This window comes from Cervus elaphus, chromosome 23 (genome assembly GCF_910594005.1).
Source record: "Cervus elaphus chromosome 23, mCerEla1.1, whole genome shotgun sequence".
NCBI classification, from domain to species: Eukaryota; Metazoa; Chordata; class Mammalia; order Artiodactyla; family Cervidae; genus Cervus; species Cervus elaphus.
In genome coordinates this window covers 66,129,301-66,146,791 of record NC_057837.1, presented here as the reverse complement: position 1 = coordinate 66,146,791, position 17,491 = coordinate 66,129,301, and the positions used below count along the sequence as shown (strand labels likewise).

At 40.1% G+C, this 17,491-nt stretch overlaps 1 protein-coding gene across 1 annotated transcript in view; it reads right to left on the bottom strand.

Moving 5' to 3' along the window:
- Positions 1-17,491, bottom strand: part of CTNNBL1 (catenin beta like 1) — a 160,265-nt gene that overhangs the window by 128,169 nt on the left and 14,605 nt on the right. Inside the window, exon 2 of the mRNA XM_043883285.1 lies at positions 3,124-3,312. Within this exon, the coding sequence (XP_043739220.1) occupies positions 3,124-3,312 (189 nt within the window). The remainder of the gene's footprint in view (positions 1-3,123; positions 3,313-17,491) is intronic.

Sequence of the window (17,491 nt, the reverse complement as noted above, 5' to 3'; positions counted from 1 at the left end):
TCAGTTTATTTCCCAGCTTAATGTGTTGCAGTTCACTCCGCTTCTCTAACACTCTCCCAACTCCTGGCTTCACAGCTTTGCAGTCACTGACCATAACTCACACCAAAAGAAACTGCCATTAAGAGAACCAGAAATAGAACCTTTTGGAAAGCACTGAATCATCTCATAACTCTTTTAAGTTCCCAAAAATGTTAGCTATTATTTTATTAAATTTAGATTCTAACATATTGAGTGTTAAATAGGAGATACCTGTAACATTCATTTGGGCATGACACATTTCTTAGATCTCTAGTCAATGACTCCTGGACCCTGAGGTACTCTGTTGGAACCACCCCCACTCCCAACCTGCTCCCCAGTGCCTACGGCTTTAAAGAGAAGTTCCCTGACTTGGTAAAAACTGAAGTCAATGCTCTGGCCCAGTCAGGACTCAGAGCTTTAGCTTCACTACTTACTACCCATGTAGCAATGTTACTTTGCTAAATATATTATCTTCAAACCCTCACCAAGTCTCATCGATTCTACCTCATGTGTGAGTTCAGCCACTTGCATTTCGAATAAAATTCCAAATTGTTCACATGACCTATATAAGGACAGTCTGGCAGGATTTGGCCCAGTAATCTCACCAACCCCAAATCCCCGTTGGTGCCCCATATCTACTTGTTCACTGTTGACTCTCCAGTGCCCAGGATAGGGCCTGGCATACAGGAGTCATCCAATGAAGATCTGTTGAAGGAAGGAAGGCAGGCAAGCAGAGAGGGGAAAACTATTACCTATATCTTTCAAGGTCATAGAGATGACCTAAAGACATGAAGTACATAAATCTGTTTTATAAACTACATGACACTATATTAATGTAAGCTACAATTGTAACTCATTGTTGTTTGGTTGGTCTCTAAGTCATGTCTGACTCTTTTGTGACCCCATGGACTGTAGCCCGCCAGGTTCCTCTATCCTTGGGATTTCCCAGGCAAGAATACTGGAGTGGGTTGCCATTTCCTTCTCCAGGAGCTCTTCCTGACCCAGGGATCAAACCTTTGTCACCTGCTTTGCAGGTGAATTCTTTATCATTGAGCGACCTGGGAGGCCCTATTGTAACTCTTAGCATGACTGTTAATGTATCCAACTTATCACTGGGACTTAACTAAAAAATAATTTACATTTCTAGGAAAGGGTCAAATCACTTTTAAGCAACTTCAATACCCATGGCTCTTCTTCCTCTTAGCTAACATCCTGACCACCCTGTAGAAGAAAACTTCATTAGTGTTAATAATACAGCTCTCACAGGATTCCCAAAGTCTTAGTCTCTCCAGGGTTTGGCCTTCCCTCCTTTAATCTGTCTCCAACACGGGGAAAACTGAATTATCAGTCTTAGTCATCAGGCACGGCAGTATCTCCAATAGCTCAACGTCAGAAACCAGAGGGAGATTTCAAGAAAGATGAATGCTGGCGATGTAGCACAAAAAGGACAATCATATTTTACAAGTTCACGTGACTTTACAGGGGCAAACATCACTTGTTTTTCATCAAATGGGACTTCGGTGGCAGAGAGAAAATAACTCCTGGACTTGTAGCCTTCCATGTGTCATTTTTACAAAGCGATCTCTCTTTCCCTGTCCCTTCCCAGAAGGGCTGGTCCCACACTGCATTTCTGTCTCCCAGGCTAGAAACCATTTACCCGTGACAGCTACTAGCCTAATCCCCCAGTACCAGCAGTGCCCGACACGGGAATTATACCTGCCAATTAACTGCTGCTGCAGGGCTAACAGATTGAGCAGAAGCTAGTGAGGAGGGAGGGCAAGCGGGAGGATGTGCTACACGCACTGTTTGTCTAAGGCTGGCAGGACTGCTGTCCTCAGAGAGGAAATTCAGGACTGTCTCCCACCACAGATTTCCAAAGTGTCACCACCTTTTAGGGGCAGACCCCCAAATTAGCATTGGTGCAAGTCCTAATGAGGAGAGGGCTATTGTCATAACACAGTAAAGACCTTTTTCGGAATATGAATCAATTTTTTTTTTCTTCTCAGATTCATACTCCAGCTTCATTTTTTTAAATCCAAACTTAGCATCGTGTCTTTAAGGGAACCAAAAAACAGCTGGCTCTTAAGAATCTATTTCCATAATTCATATTGAACAAAATGCCAGAGTGAAATAATATACAAGTTAACACTTCAGGATTTAAAAAGACACAAAGGCAAGGTCACTTGATTTTTAATCGCTGATATTTTACCTCTATTCTTTTCAGCTTCATTCATTTATTCATTCAATAAATATTAGTTAAGGGCCTATACCAAGAGCTAGGCATTGCTTGGAATGCTAGAGACACAGCTGTGAACAAAACACAGCTAGTCCCCGTTTTCAGAGGAGGCTGGGGAGAGGACAACAAATGAATAAAATAACAAATAGGAATTTCAGATCATGACAAGAGCTGTGAAGACAACATGCAGAATAAAGTGGTGAGAGGGTAAGAGAATGACTTACTCTCAAAAGGGCACAGAAGTGAAAAGGCTCAGAGGCAGAAGTGAGTGCAAAGGCCCTGAGGCAACTTGAGGAACAGCAAATATAAAGGGCTTAGGCAGCTCTTTCCCTAAACAGCATTTTTTCAATCACATCTAAACACCTAATCCCTTACCTCCTCCTGTAATTTCAACTTTGTTGCTTTGGTAAGGCCATTTTAATTGCCTGAAAGGCCCTTCTTCCACTCGTTTGATAAAATTCTATTCCTCTTTCAAAGACTATCGACTGTGCTTAAAAATGAGTGCCTTCTATGTGTCCTCAGTATGGGCTAGGAAACCACCGTGATCCTCCTCCAATAGTCCATACCAATAGCCCCACAGTTCAGTGTTTGGGTCTCAATTATAATATATAATCCAGAATAATTTAAAAATTCTATCTGTAATGTTCATCACACTTTGCAAAATGCCTTCCAAACTCCACTTAACCTTCACATCAACACTGTGAAACAAATATTCTTAACCCCATTTTACAGATTAAGCTGGGAAGCTCAGAGAAACTAAGCATTTAATCCCAAATTACACTCTACAGATACTGTGTCAAGGTATCTGACACACAGATAATGTGTCAAGGCTGAGCATCTCAGCCCCCAGCCCATTTTGGCCACCTTACCTCTTCTTCTTCCTCCTCACCCTCTCTGTCGATAATCTGAAGCAGCCGTTTTTTGTCATCATCTGCTTCTTCTACCACAGTCATCTCCTCCTCCCGATAGCGGCCACGCTCTCGAGTACCAGCTTGTCTCCGACGCATCTTCAGCTCTTCCTCTTCATCATCCCGGGGACGTTTTGTGCCCCTGTTGGGCTAAGAAAGACAAAGAAACACAGGATTTCAGAGCTGGAAAATATGTAGAAGGGCGTACACACCAAATATTCCAAAAGTGTTTAAAAATTCCCCAAGCAAAAAGCACCATAGGACACAATTTCTACCACAAAATGAAGTAAAGCTCTAAGTCGTTATTTTTCAGGCCCTTAGAAATTCTATACATACAGGGTTACATTCACCTACAAGATAGTTGTTACAGAATTTATTTGTTACAGAATTTTTAAAGACACAAAGGTTCGGGCCTTTACAAAAGTTCTCGCTTATACAGAAACCACAGGCAACAAAGTCACTTTGAGCTAATTAAGCTCAATTTAATAGTTAGGATTCAGTCTCCAATACCAATCCCTTAGCACATGGTTTTAATTCAGGTCTGAGACAGATTATAGTCACTCACAAGCAGCTCAAACAGAGAATACTACATATATAACTTCCAAGGGTCTACAACACTTTAAATTCCTACTTTACAGGCGAGTACAGTAAGGCCAAAGGTCAATGATTACCCACGGTCACAAAACAGCAGTTTTTAATTGGAATAAAACAGGGCACTTCTGAAATGGGTTCAGAACTGAGGAGAAAGAACACTGCACTAGACCCAACAGTCCAATACCTCCATTCAGCTCCAAGCACTACTGTGCAACTTCAGGCACCTCATTTAATGTCTCTAAGCTTTAGTTATCTCATCTGAAAATGGAGATTACAACCCTTTTCTCCCTGTGTAGTTAAAAACAAATGTTTCTTTGTGTATCTGAACCATTTTTTTTCAGCTTTATTGAGATATAACTGACATTAATATAATATAATATAAACTGACATTAAGAACTTAATCACTGTGCAAGTTGAAAGTGTACACAAGACAACATGATGTGATTCATACACATACTGCGAAATGATACCACAATAGGGTGACTTAACAACTCTATTACTTCACATAATTACATTTTCCCCCACCCCCGATGGCAAGGACATTTAAGATCTTAGTAACTTTCAAGTACATAATACAGTATTATTAACTATAGTCACTCTGTTATACATTAGATTCCCAGAACTTATTTATCTCATAACTGGAAGTTTGTACCAAATGGCTGCAAACATTAGTGAAAGAACTCTAAATGATTCATATAATAGTACCATACAAATTAAAATTATTTTTGTTGTTTAGTTTCTAAGTCATGTAAGATCGGTTGAGACCCCATGGACTGTAGCCTGCCAGGCTCCTCTGTCCATGGGACTTCCCAAGCAAGAATACTGGAGTCGGTTGCCATTTCCTTCTCCAGGAGATCTTCCCAACCCAGGGATGGAACCCACGTCTCCTGCTTGGCAGGTGGATTCTTTACCACTGAGCCTGGGAAGCATATAAAATTATTTCTATGAGTTAACTCATCAAATGATTGTGTCTTCCCCAAAACAAAACACTTGTGTTAGACTCTTCAATGAGCTTTTCTTTATCTGTTATATTAACTGCACACACCAACAGTGTGCTGGGTGCAATGTGGTATGTTATTAGCAAAGTGAGGAAAATGCTGCATTCACTGCCATCCTGCTAAGTGGTTTGGTGATGACAAATTTCTCTTCTATATGTTACACATCTCATCTTGTGACTTATAAGCCACACTGTTACTGAACTCTGCCACCCTAGTGGTGCAAAGTCATTCCCCTCTATATTCAAGTACCCTGCTGGGTCCACATACCAGGTGCTTCAGTAAGTCTCAGCATAAAACACCGCTTAGAAAACTCACATTAGACAATTTGGTTTGTGGGGTACCACCTGCTATTTTTCACTCTGTTCCTGAGTCTCCCTGGGATAGATTATAATTTCATATGATTCCACTATTTCCATAAATATAAAAATTACCAAAATTGCTGCCATTATTCCCCATCTACATTTTTAAAAGGAGGAGAAGAAAAAGGAAATCAACATGGCAGTAACCACAGAGTACAAGGAAAAGGAGGTGGTGGTTTTCATGTGAGAAGGAGAAGGAGGTAGTTAGCTCCGAAAGGAGGGCAAGCTCTAAACTGGAAATCTGTAGCTCCCCAGCAGGTAAGGAACTTCAGCCCTCCCGGGAGCACTAATTCTTTCGGGCTCATAAAATAAGCCCTGCTGTGGTTCTGATTAGCGTGAGCCTATTGCAGCAGCCAAGTCAAAGCATGAACTCCATAGTTCTCCATGGAGAGGAGATTTCTGGATTGTTTACCTCAGAGCAGAGAGAAAAGGCAGTGGACCACAGTTAAAGGGGAAAGCTAAATTCAGCCACAGTTAAAAAATGCAAAAAAGAACACTGGCAGTGGCTCTTTCGAACACATCCTCTAATCTACTTCTGTAAAACAAGCATTTCAGAAGTCAGGGAGGAGTTTCATTTTTACCACTGATAATAATAATTTCCAATGAAATAGCACTTTCCTTCTGCAGAACTTAAAGCGCTCCTTTTCACCTTCACCACATGTCTGGGGACGAGAAGTAGTTAACAGTTCTATTTTATAAGCAGGGAGACAGGATGCCTGAGATCCTTTAATAAACTCTTGTAAAGACAACCTAGTGCCTTCTAAAAGTTGAAACTGATCTCTGGGAAGTTTGCCAGGTTCCATGATTCCAGAACCCTAAATGAGACAGATCTGAGGGACTTTCAGCCAAGAACAAATACCCATGAACCTAAGTCACACAAGACCTCGGCCAAGTTAAAATAGCATTTGCTAGGCCATTCATTCAACAGATAATTTGTTAGAGAACTCCAAAGCATGAAGGATCCTCGAGTAATCAGCCTGGCCTAGTACCAGTCCCAGGCTTCCATCAGGGTAATGTCTAAATGGGGACCTGGGATAGACTGCTAGAATGGATTACGGAGACACGAATAGCTTTGCTAATCTTCATGAAGAATTTTAAGCACGTTCCTCAGAGGGCAACCTTTAGGTTTACCCACTGTATCTCCAATTTCCTTCCTCTTCACACAGGGTATTCAGCTTTACCTCCTCTCATGGAGGACAACTCTATGACAGACGAATACAGGAAAACCCACTGGGATAGTTCAACACGGCTCCTTCACCAACATACCAGCTTCCCGTCCCACTCTCCAACAGATGGATAAGTTGCTCAAAGGCCTGGATGTGTTTTATTTCAGCATTTTTCTCTCCCAAGGCAAAATCTTAAGAACTTCTATTCTTCACTTCTCTTCTCAACTCTCAATTCTCTCTTTTTGGATACTAATAACCCTCCATATAGAGAAATTTCTATTCATTTCTGAAATCTGACCACTCTAAGTAATAAAGGTTAAAAATTCATTTCTTTAACAAATATATAGTAAATGCCAACTATATGCAAGGCACTGTGCTGGGGACTAGGGACACATGTGAAAATAAGACAAACACTGCTTTGCTCTCAAGGGGCTTAAAAGCCTAGGACACAGCAGTCAGGTCAAAATATACTGCAAGCCAAAGATGCAATTTAAAATTTTTTAGCAGCCAAATTTTAAAAAATAAAAAGAAATAGGCAAAATTAATTTTAATATAGTTTATTTAATCCAATATATCTAAAATATTATCATTTCAACATGCAATGAATATACAAAAATTACTCATGATGTATTTCTTTTTTTTTTTTTTAATACTAAGTCTTTGGAATTCGGTGGATGTATTTTACACTCGTGATGCATCTCAACACAGAACTAGCCCCATTTCAGTGCCCAACAAACATATGCAGCTAGCGGCTACCCTTACTGACATCCCAGGTCTAAAGAATTTCCATCTGAGGGGTTCCTGTTCCCTGATAATGTCAAAATAAAATTGGGTTTCTGGCAACAATGAATGAAATAGGCACTCATACAAAGCTGAAGTCCTATTTATGAAAGATCACCCACTAAAATCTATGACGATAACAACACCCTGACCCAGAAATAAACTTCTAGATTATATTTACCCATATTCACCACTGAGGGAGTGCTCAGTTGCATAAAACAAAGCAAGAATATGCAGGAGGGGAAGAACCGAGGTGCTGTCAAACTGATTTCGCTACAGAAGAGCCAAAGGGCTCTGGATCCAGAAAGGAAACAGAACACTCAGCCTGTCAGAGAGAGGTCAGCAGCTCAGGCCTGAGGTCTCCTTCTGTCTCACACAACCAATCCCAAGAGGATTAAGCCATTCTTACCAGTCACCTTTGGAGATTAATTTGTTTGGGTATCTGAAAGGTGTTTGGAATCCCTCAAGATGAAAGAATGACAAAAGCAACTGTTCTTAATAAAGTCATTTCTCAGCTGCTGCTACCCACAGCAGAAAAATGATTAACTCCTAACTTCTGATGTACTAGAACATCAGCCTTTAAGCATTTTTAGTCTTCTACAATTCCCTGCCTTACTCCCAACAGGTGGGGAGTGGAATAAATGCTCACTAAGCGTTTGCCACCAGCCAACTACATAGCTGGTATCCTTTCCGGGCTACACAAAGGGTTCCCACTTGCTCAAAGCCAATAGGAAGCTCCAAAAATACATATTACATATATATTATATGTATATATATATATATATATGCATATATAAATATATATTTTTAACTTTACAAAAATCTTGAAGCCTTGTGTATGATGGATGAGATAAACATATACCCATCTGAGTAGAAATAAAAATCAAGACATCGCCATGAAAGCTTTGAAAGCATTAAAAAATTAAATAAGCAATCTGCCTAGAATATTCCCTGCATACCCAGACAATATCCAACCTAAAGCTTTAGGTTTCATTTTTTCCTCTCTCTCTCTTTCTTTGTCTCTGTCTCTCTCTCTCTTTTTAATTAAAAAGCAATGAGAAGCTGTAGCTATAATGAGGGGCTGTGGGAAAATGCAGTTATATTGGGCTCAAAGTAATGTACCATAGGAAGAGGCTACCTCGCCAGAACGAATCCTAAATTAAAACTCCACTATGAAACCAACTCCATTTCCTCTGAGCATGCAATCTATATTATCGCATTTATGGTCTGTCTCGACCTCAATTAGACTTGGGGATGGGGGGGGGAAGAAAGGGGACTTCTATAATAAGCAATAATGGCATCATTATGATAAATTATGAAAACACAGTGCAATTATTAATGTGAAGAGCACATTTGTACTAGGATATAATGTAGATGTGCATTTGTGGGGGGAACATCTAAATGTAGCTCAATATTCCGAGTTACCTGGCTAAGAAATGGAGTAATTTTCACAAAATGTACTTTGATGTTAATGGCAGAAAAAATATGTTCAATTTTATTAAGGAAATGGAAAAACTCAAAGGAAATCTGTTAACTTTATAATAAACCAGGAATTCTTCACTTAGCACTAAGCAGGTCACATATCTTCAGAAATATGGGCCTTCCAAGTTGGGGCACAAAGTGCCGTTTCCTAAATATCAAACTATAGGAAAGACTCAGAAATCTGAGTGGAAAGAGATGATCTAGTTGATCCCTCTTTTTAGAGAAATAGGGAAATCTGAGCTCAGTGTGTTTAAGCACCTTGTCTGTGGTAGGTAATAACATAAGGCTTCTAATTCCCAATATAGTTCGTTTCCTCCTTGCCATATTAATCAGTCATTCCTAACCTGTGTAGTGGTGATATCCTGTTTGGAGAAGGAATTCTGGAATCAGATCTTCCTAAATTCAGATCCTGGCCCCTTTACTCAGCAGCCCTGGAAAGTAACTTACTCATTACAGGTTTGAGTTTTTTCAATCTACAAACTAGTAACAACCTCTTTCACGCATATGTTTGTGTATATATGTGTGTATACACATAAAGGCCAGTGTTTCTAAAGTGCTGATCACCGTTTAGCCCATAGAAGACAATACATGTATCTCTCTTGGACACACCTGACTCAAAAATCAAAGAAATTCAAGGCTGGAAAGGGTGTTGACCATTATCAGTTTTTAAAATAAGGATCCCACTTTTAATGTCAACATACTTGACACACCCCAAACCCAGCTGCATTTTTCAGTATCCAATGAGTGAGAAAATACACAATGACAACAAATACTTTCTATGTATTTGGTAATACTTTTCCATTGAATTTGTGTTTTTAACTCCCACATTTCTGAGAGGGCGAAGAGCAGAGCTGACAGAAACAAAGAGTTTGATCAATTTTGAGAGAGATTTTGAGAAACTGAGATTCATTCTACAGAAAACGCTTGTGTACATCTGGATTTGAAACCTGGTGCAATAATTCTGAGGCGCTAGAGACAATCCAGACTTCAGGAACCCTTCATCTAACTAGATTATCTTTCTGAGGTGTGAAGACCCTTTAAAACATTGTGGTGTAGGTTGGGGCTTTCCTAACACTTTTGGTGACCAGAAACTTAACCTTCTCCCTAAACTGCACCCCCTCCATCTCCGGATCACTCAGAGAGTTCATTCAATTAAGGAGAAACCTTTCAACTTATAATTTTCTTCCCCAGTCCATAATCTTTCTTCTTAAAGCAATATAAAATTGGTTTAGTCTCACTCTCACATTAAAAAAAAAATCTTTAGGTTTTAAGACAGTAATCCTATTTCATTCTGCCTCTCCCATTGCCTTTTCTTTTTCAGAATAAACACTTTCAATATGAGAGGGTAAAAGTATAGGCAACACAGCTAAAGGAGGTATACATAATTGAAGTCCTTCCTACCTTTATTTTGGGATTTCATAATTTTAAAGCTTTCCGATATCTCTTCAGATGATTAGACATATGGAATGCCACAAACCCAAGATTGTGGATGGATTGCTCTAACCAATTCGAAGTGCTCTGAAATCATCTGCTGTTAACCTCGCCTGATTACATTTTGTCAGAATAAAAAGGAGTTTTCAAACATTCATTTTGACCAGATGGTAGTGAGTGGCCTGACCCAGAAGTTACAGATGAGCTGCAGTAATGAGTTTTCCCTTGCCTTTGCTGGCTGCACATTCACTGGTGACATTTTACAACTAGGGCTTCTGGCTCAATCAATATTTGCAGGCATGAAACCTGCCAAAGTTAACATCAGGGCTCCCTTGCAAATTTGCTTGAGGCACCAGAACTGAAAAAGCTCACAATCTCTAATGCTGCAAGTATCATCAGCCAGAGTTCATAATTAGGGATCAAAGTCATCAGAGACAGAAAATTCTACCCACTCAAAGGGTTGTTGTGATGATTCAAACATCTTACAAAGGGGCTTTGTGTAAACTATAAGGCACTATTATCAACATAAGGAATTATCTTAATCACATTTTTAAGAAATATCTCAGTGGCAATTCCAGATATTCACATATAATTATATATTATGCCTTTGCAAGAATCATGGCAATATGCCACCTTTTCTTCTGAAAGAAAAACCAGGTATCAAAAACTCCTCAAAATCTCAAAGCAAAGTCAATGCAAATATTAAACAGAACCCTCATTTATTTAACTCCCAATTTAAAAGATTACAGATACTAAGAGCCCAGTAATTACTTGAGAATGTGGGTTTTAACAATGTCCACAAGGAGTGGGGGTGGGGGGAAAATCAATATATCAAAAAGAAACATCACCAAAGATCTCATGTATGATCTGGAATCTGACTGGCTGACAAGCAACATGGATGTGATTTATGATTTAAATCACCAGTCATGAAGACCCTACTTAACAATTTTTCCTACCAAAAGAATTTTTACTCCTTGTTAAAGCCTGAATATATATTTGTCTCCCTTCCAAAGAGTGCACATAATTTCTTTTTTGGAAGTACAAACTATTCTTTAGCGTTAGTGATTTACTTTGACATCTTCTCTGATTAATTCTGCAGTTGCATCAGAAAGCCGAATGTTGATTTGGTTTCTTTATTTATCAAGTGTAACAAGAGGCAGATACTTGTAAAATCATTGTAAGGTAAACCACCTCCATTTTAACAGACAATATGAATGTTTTGTTAGCTACACCAGAACCATGATCACTCATTCATTCACTCAGGAAGTATTTACTGAGCTAATAGAACCTGAATATCACTCTATTAGGTGCTGGAGGGAATATCAGACATCAAACCAAGAACAACTACCACAACAGAACTGCACTGATCTAAAAGAAGCAACAGAATACAATGCAAAGAGAGGAGACCAATAATCTGAAAAATCTGGGTGCTAGTGAATCACTTAAAAGTCACATGACTTTAGATTAGTCACTGAACCTACCAGCTCTGCATTTATAAAAACGCTCTGCCCTTGCTCTGTTACCTCATAGGATTGTCTTTAATCAGGCAAGGGAGAGTAAGAGTAAGTAAAATAAAGATACAGCACTTTGAAAAGAGAGCAGAGCCTAGGATTCAATTTCTTTTAATGACAGCTAACTGCAAAGTCCTACATATACAACAGACGTTTACAATTACTTTTGACGCAGAATATAATCACAATAATATTTCTCTGCCCACTTGAGTGACTTTGTGAAAGGGTTTGTTGAGATAAAGATACTCTGTAGGTATCGTAAACCCTTAGCCTTAGTCAGGAGTAACAATATCAAGGGGCTACAACCAGCTGGGCACGACTTGTTCTGCATGATTCCCTACTAGCTTTTCCTTCCCCCTCCCCGGATTGTGTGCATAACTGTACCATTTTGCCAAATTTATTTCAGATCTTTTTTTTTTAAATAAAATATTATACAGTTAAAGTGTCCTATGTACCCTTCTCTAATCCAGTGTCACTGTGTACCCCTCCTTAATCCAGTTTCTTTATCACCCTTCTTAGAAGTGATCACTATCCTAAACTGGGTGAATGGTAGTACAGATAGGTAGAATCCTAATTGGTTGAACCGAAAGAGTATGAGCAGGGTAAAGTTCTCTGTTTAAATTCAAAATAGTAAATACAAAAAGTCCCTGCCAGGGGAGATATGACTTCAGAGCTGACAGTTTTAGCAAACGTCTTTTTCAACAGGATGGCCAACTTAAATTTTTTAAAAGCTGAATGCACATTAAGAGTGCACTATTAGAAGCAAAATATCCAATTCGGCTACAGTCCCATAGAACAGAGTTAGCCACCACATTTTAAAAGAGGCATTGTGATCTCAATATTGCATGAGCAGGGTAACACAGGGTCTGAACCCTTGCTACAGGAAAAAAACCAATAAGGGAATGAGAGAAGAATCCGGAAGGGACCCAGGAGTCACCTTCAGTTATTCAAATGATGCCTTGGAATGGAGTGAATATATAGTGCTACCAAGAAGAACAGATCACCCTCCTTTCTCCTTTTATTCCAGCTAGAGAAATCCTGAAAGTGAAAGTGAAAGTGAAATCGCTCAGTCATGTCTGACTCTTCGCCACCCCATGGACTGTAGCCCACCAGGCTCCTCTGTTCATGGGATTCTCCAGGCAAGAATACTGGAGTGGGTTGCCATTTCCTTCTCCAGGGGGTCTTCCCGACCCAGGGATCGAACCCAGGTCTCCCGCATTGCAGGCAGACGCTTTAACCTCTGAGCCAAAACTCCTACTCAGCCTTAAACCCCAACTCAAAGGTCACCTTCTCTAAGAGTCATCCAAATGCTGCCCAGGAAGACCTCTGAGCTTCCTCAGCACTGTATCATATCATACCTCTATCAGTACACAACATGTGCATTAATAAATCTCCATCTCTGCCACTAAATCATAGGCTAGGTCCTCAAGGGTAGGTGTCCTGAGATCTAACCTTGCTGCTAACACACTCAGCATCCAACAGCGTCAGCTCATAGCAGGTACTTAACCCATGTTGCTAAATCAGTGAGCGATGACAAGGGAAGAGGAGAGCTAAACCAATGCACGACTCAAGAACCGTAATTCACTACTAGCAATCCTAAAGGAAATCAGTCCTGGATATTCACTGGAAGGACTGAGGCTGAAATTGAAGCTGTAATACCTTGGCCACCTGATGCGAAGAGCTGACTCATTAGAAAAGACCCTGTTGCTGGGAAAGATTGAAGGCAGCAGGAGAAGGGGACGACAGAGGATGAGACAGTTGGATGGCATCATTGACTTGATGGACATGAGTTTGAGCAAGCTCTGGGAGTTGGTGATGGACAGGGAGGCCTGGCGTGCCACATGCAGTCCATGAGGTCACAAAGAGTCAGACACAACTGAGCAACTGAACAACAATAATTAGCAAATGTATACAATGTATGCATATTCTCAGAATTACCTGGATCATTAGATAACAGCAACCAGGCAGAATTCATCCGTTCTGTATTTACATCTTTAATCATTTTATGCCCCTCTGGGCCACAGTTAAGCAAATTTTCTCAAGGTAGCACCAAGTGGTATTCAGAGGGTAAGAATAGTAAAGTGTCTGTGTAACCTCATAATTTACAGATGAATAGGCTACGACTCAAGGAAGTGACAAGTCTTGAGCCTGAAGCCATAGAGCTGGGTCTGGACTCTAACTCCCACTTTGACAGCAGCACACAACCCCCCAGTCCACTTTCCTTGGTCACAACTTCAGAAACTATTACCTCAAAGGCAGTAATTTGCATCATCTTTCCCTGCTGCCATCATCATTCAGCTAACACTAAGATCTCTTCTGTCACTTTTCTGCCCATGCCGTTAGCCAGGAAAGTTTTTCTGTAGTTGCTCCTTGCCTGTTTGGAAGCTCACTGACCAGAAGAGCTCATTGTCATCTGTCTATACAGAGATTTCTGTAAAACTCCTTTCCTTAGATCATCTGGGCAACCCATACAGAGCCCAGTGGGTACCTACCATGAACACCAATCCATTCTTAATCTTTAAACAACAAATTAATATAGCAATGTTCAAATTATTCATAGTTTTAGACCCAAGGTTCAGATATAAGACTCAAAACTGCATTCCTCTTTCAAACAGAAGAAGTGGTTGCAATGTGGGGTGAGAGGATATACTAGCAGAAAGACAGATAGGAATGAAAAAGTGAAGATATTTTTAGAAAATGGGGAGGTGGGGAATATTCAGAGTATACTGAATGGCCTGGGACTGACTGAGTGAGAACCAGACCATAAGTGAGAAATGTCATGTTATTCATTTACAAAGTCTAGCTCTTTCACAACTGCTTATTATTTCCTTAAGGGTTTTGACATGATTTTGATCTCTGGAGTCCAGGACATCAGATATTACCATTATTTCTTTTAAAGCTTAAAACTTATCCACACAAATCTGTTACACAATGGCTGCCACATTTATTTCAAGGAAGACAGAACTCACGTGAAACTTTACTCTGAGTATCTTGTGAAAGATACTGGCTTAAAACTCAGCATTCAAAAAACTAAGATCATGACATCTGGTCCCATCACTTCATGACAAATAGATGGGGAAACAATGGAAACAGTGACAGATTTTATTTTCTTGGGCTCCATAATCACTGCAAATGGTGACTGCAGCCATGAAATTAAAAGACACTTGCTCCTTAGAAGAAAAGTTATGACCAACCTAGACAGCATATTAAAAAGCAGAGACATTATTTTGCCAACAAAGGTCCATCTAGTAAAAACTATGGTTTTTCCAGTAGTCACGTATGGATGTGAGAATTGGATTATAAAGAAAGCTGAGCGCCGAAGAATTGATGCATTTGAACTGTGGTGTTGGGGAAGACTTTTGAGAGTCCCTTGGACTTCAAGGAGATCAAACCAGTCAATCCTCAAGGAAATCAGTCCTGAATATTCATAGGAAGGACTGAAGCTGAAGCTGAAGCTCCAATACTTTGGCCACTTGATGCGAAGAACCAAATCACTGCAAAAGCTCCTGATGCTGGGAAAGATTGAAGCCAGGAGGAGAAAGGGACAACAGAAGATGAGATGGTTGAATGGCATGACCGACTCAATGGACGTGAGTCTAAGTAAACTCCAGGAGTTGGTGATGGACAGGGAGGCCTGGCATGCTGCAGTCCACGGGGTCGCAAAGAGTTGGACCTGACTAAGCGACTGAACTATCTTGTCAAAGAGTATTTTTCAACATTTTGGATAACATTTTAAAGTCTGCAAATTTAGCACGATTTTACAATATATTTTCCAGCACTGGAGTGCCGATTTACCTCTCACTCTCGGCTTGAATGAAGTATCTGCTGTTATGGCTTCAACACACGCCTGTTGATGAATCCATCAAAAACAACGAAAAGAGATGGCTTCATGTCTGCTTTTGTCTAGGATGCACTTTATTTTCCTCAACTCAAAGGTTTTACTATTTCTAGAAGCTTTACAAACCACTAAAGTTAGCAAAATACCTCCATTCCCAATAAAGACAAGGATGGTAAGTGAGTTCGAGTCAGAAACAATTCTTCTACCTGGAAAACAGAGGGACCCAATGACCATGTGGAATACGATCAAAAGGAATTCTTTGGTGGCCCGGGTGAATGCCTCCTGGGAACCTACAAATTCCCCCTACAAGCTCTATCCCCACCAGCACAATGCTCTCAGGAAGAACCTAAACGTGGCTTCAAAGTGTTTTAAACTAGTAACTGCTCACCTCAAAACCATTTTAGGATACTTAAGTTTCCTAGCACTACTGTCTAGTAGACTAGATAAGGCAAAATGCATACCTTATTGGGCAGGAAGAAACTCCACCAAGGGTCAAGATAATTAAATAATGTCTTATACAGAAAAAAAAAACTAAATACATGGTAGAATAAAATAACTGTTTTGAACCATCTTTCTCCTTTTTAAAGTTTCCTTGGAAGCTTGGTAGGCTTTTAGCATTAAAAAAAAAAAAAACTTAATTGACCTCCTTTAAAAAACAGTGAAAGTCGCTCAGTTGTATCCAACTCTTTGCAACCCCATAGACTATTCAGTCCATGGAATTCTCCAGGCCAGAATACTGGAGTGGGTAGACTTTCCCTTCTCCAGGGAATCTTCCCAACCCAAGGATCGAACCCAGGTCTCCCGCATTACAGAAGGATTCTTTACCAGCTAAGGCACAAGGGAAGCTCAAGAATACTGGAGTGGGTAGCCTATCCCCTCTCCAACGGATCTTCCCGACCCAGCAATCAAACCGGGGTCTCCAGCATTGGAGGCGAATTCTTCACCAACTGAGCTATCAAGGGAGTCTTTAAAAAAAAAGACTTTACCTTAAAACAGTGCAAAGACACTATTTTTGGGGTTTTTTTGTGTTTTTGTTTTTTTTTTTTTTTTTTTGCATCATGCAAAGACATCATTACAAGTTATAACAGCTTTATTTTTTTATAAAGGAAAGTAAAGTGAATTTTCATAAGACGGTTTCCTCTGTGGGTGAATCTCTAGCTGGTTACAACCAACTCAGAGAGAGCTATCAAGGCAAACTACCCATTAGCTGTCAATTTAGAATGACTCCAGGAAGCTAGCCCCGGAGCTCCACTGATATCTTTTCAACAACCTCTTAATCTTGTTTATAACACCTGTGTTAAAGCAGCCTGACATCAATCCTACTCTCTTGTCTCAGACTGAAATTGCTTAGAAACTTGAGAATTCCAGTAAACATATCAAAAAAACAGAGAGACATTGGCTGAGAAACCCTATACACAAGGGAATTCGGCCACCTCTTTTAAACAAAGCTGCATAAGTAAGCCAGGACGGGCCTCAATAGGCCAAGATGGATATAAATCTTACCAAGAGCTTCTCAGGAGGCACTGAGGTCAGAGAATCGCAGGGTTTAAAGAAACCATAAAGAATTCCTCCTCCAGATTCCTCACCAAGTGATTATCCAAGCTACAGAACAGTGACCATTAACTGTGTGCTTATTATATACCCGGAACTTGACATTTCATTATTTTTTCAATCCTCATACAACCCTGTCAGGTAGGTAAGACCATTCCCCGTTTCTTCAAGTGAGGAAACCAAAGCTCGGGGGGTGGCTTGCTTAAACAAGCTGCCTAAGGTCAAGGAGCTGGAAAATAGTGGAGACAGGATTCAAGCAGTCAATCTAAGCCCAAAGCTCTCACTCTTGCCAGGATACCACACTACCACCATGTGATGGGGAAATTATCCCACCTTAACTGACTTCTGTGCTGACTACAGATCTCTGTCCCAAGGCTACTTAAGCTTAAGTGAACTTTTAGCAGCTCTACCACTTCCTGCTTCAGAAACCCATGTGTGTCCTCGGCCTGTATAAAATATACAGTACATTCGAAATGATGCTAAAGTAGTCCAATTTATAGAGGGGGAATAGTGCAGGCAGAAGAGAATCGATTCTAGTGGTCAGATACCTAACTTTGTTGTTACTAGTGTGTGACCTTGCTTGGGCAAATCGCCACATCTCACCCTTGGAAAAAGCCCC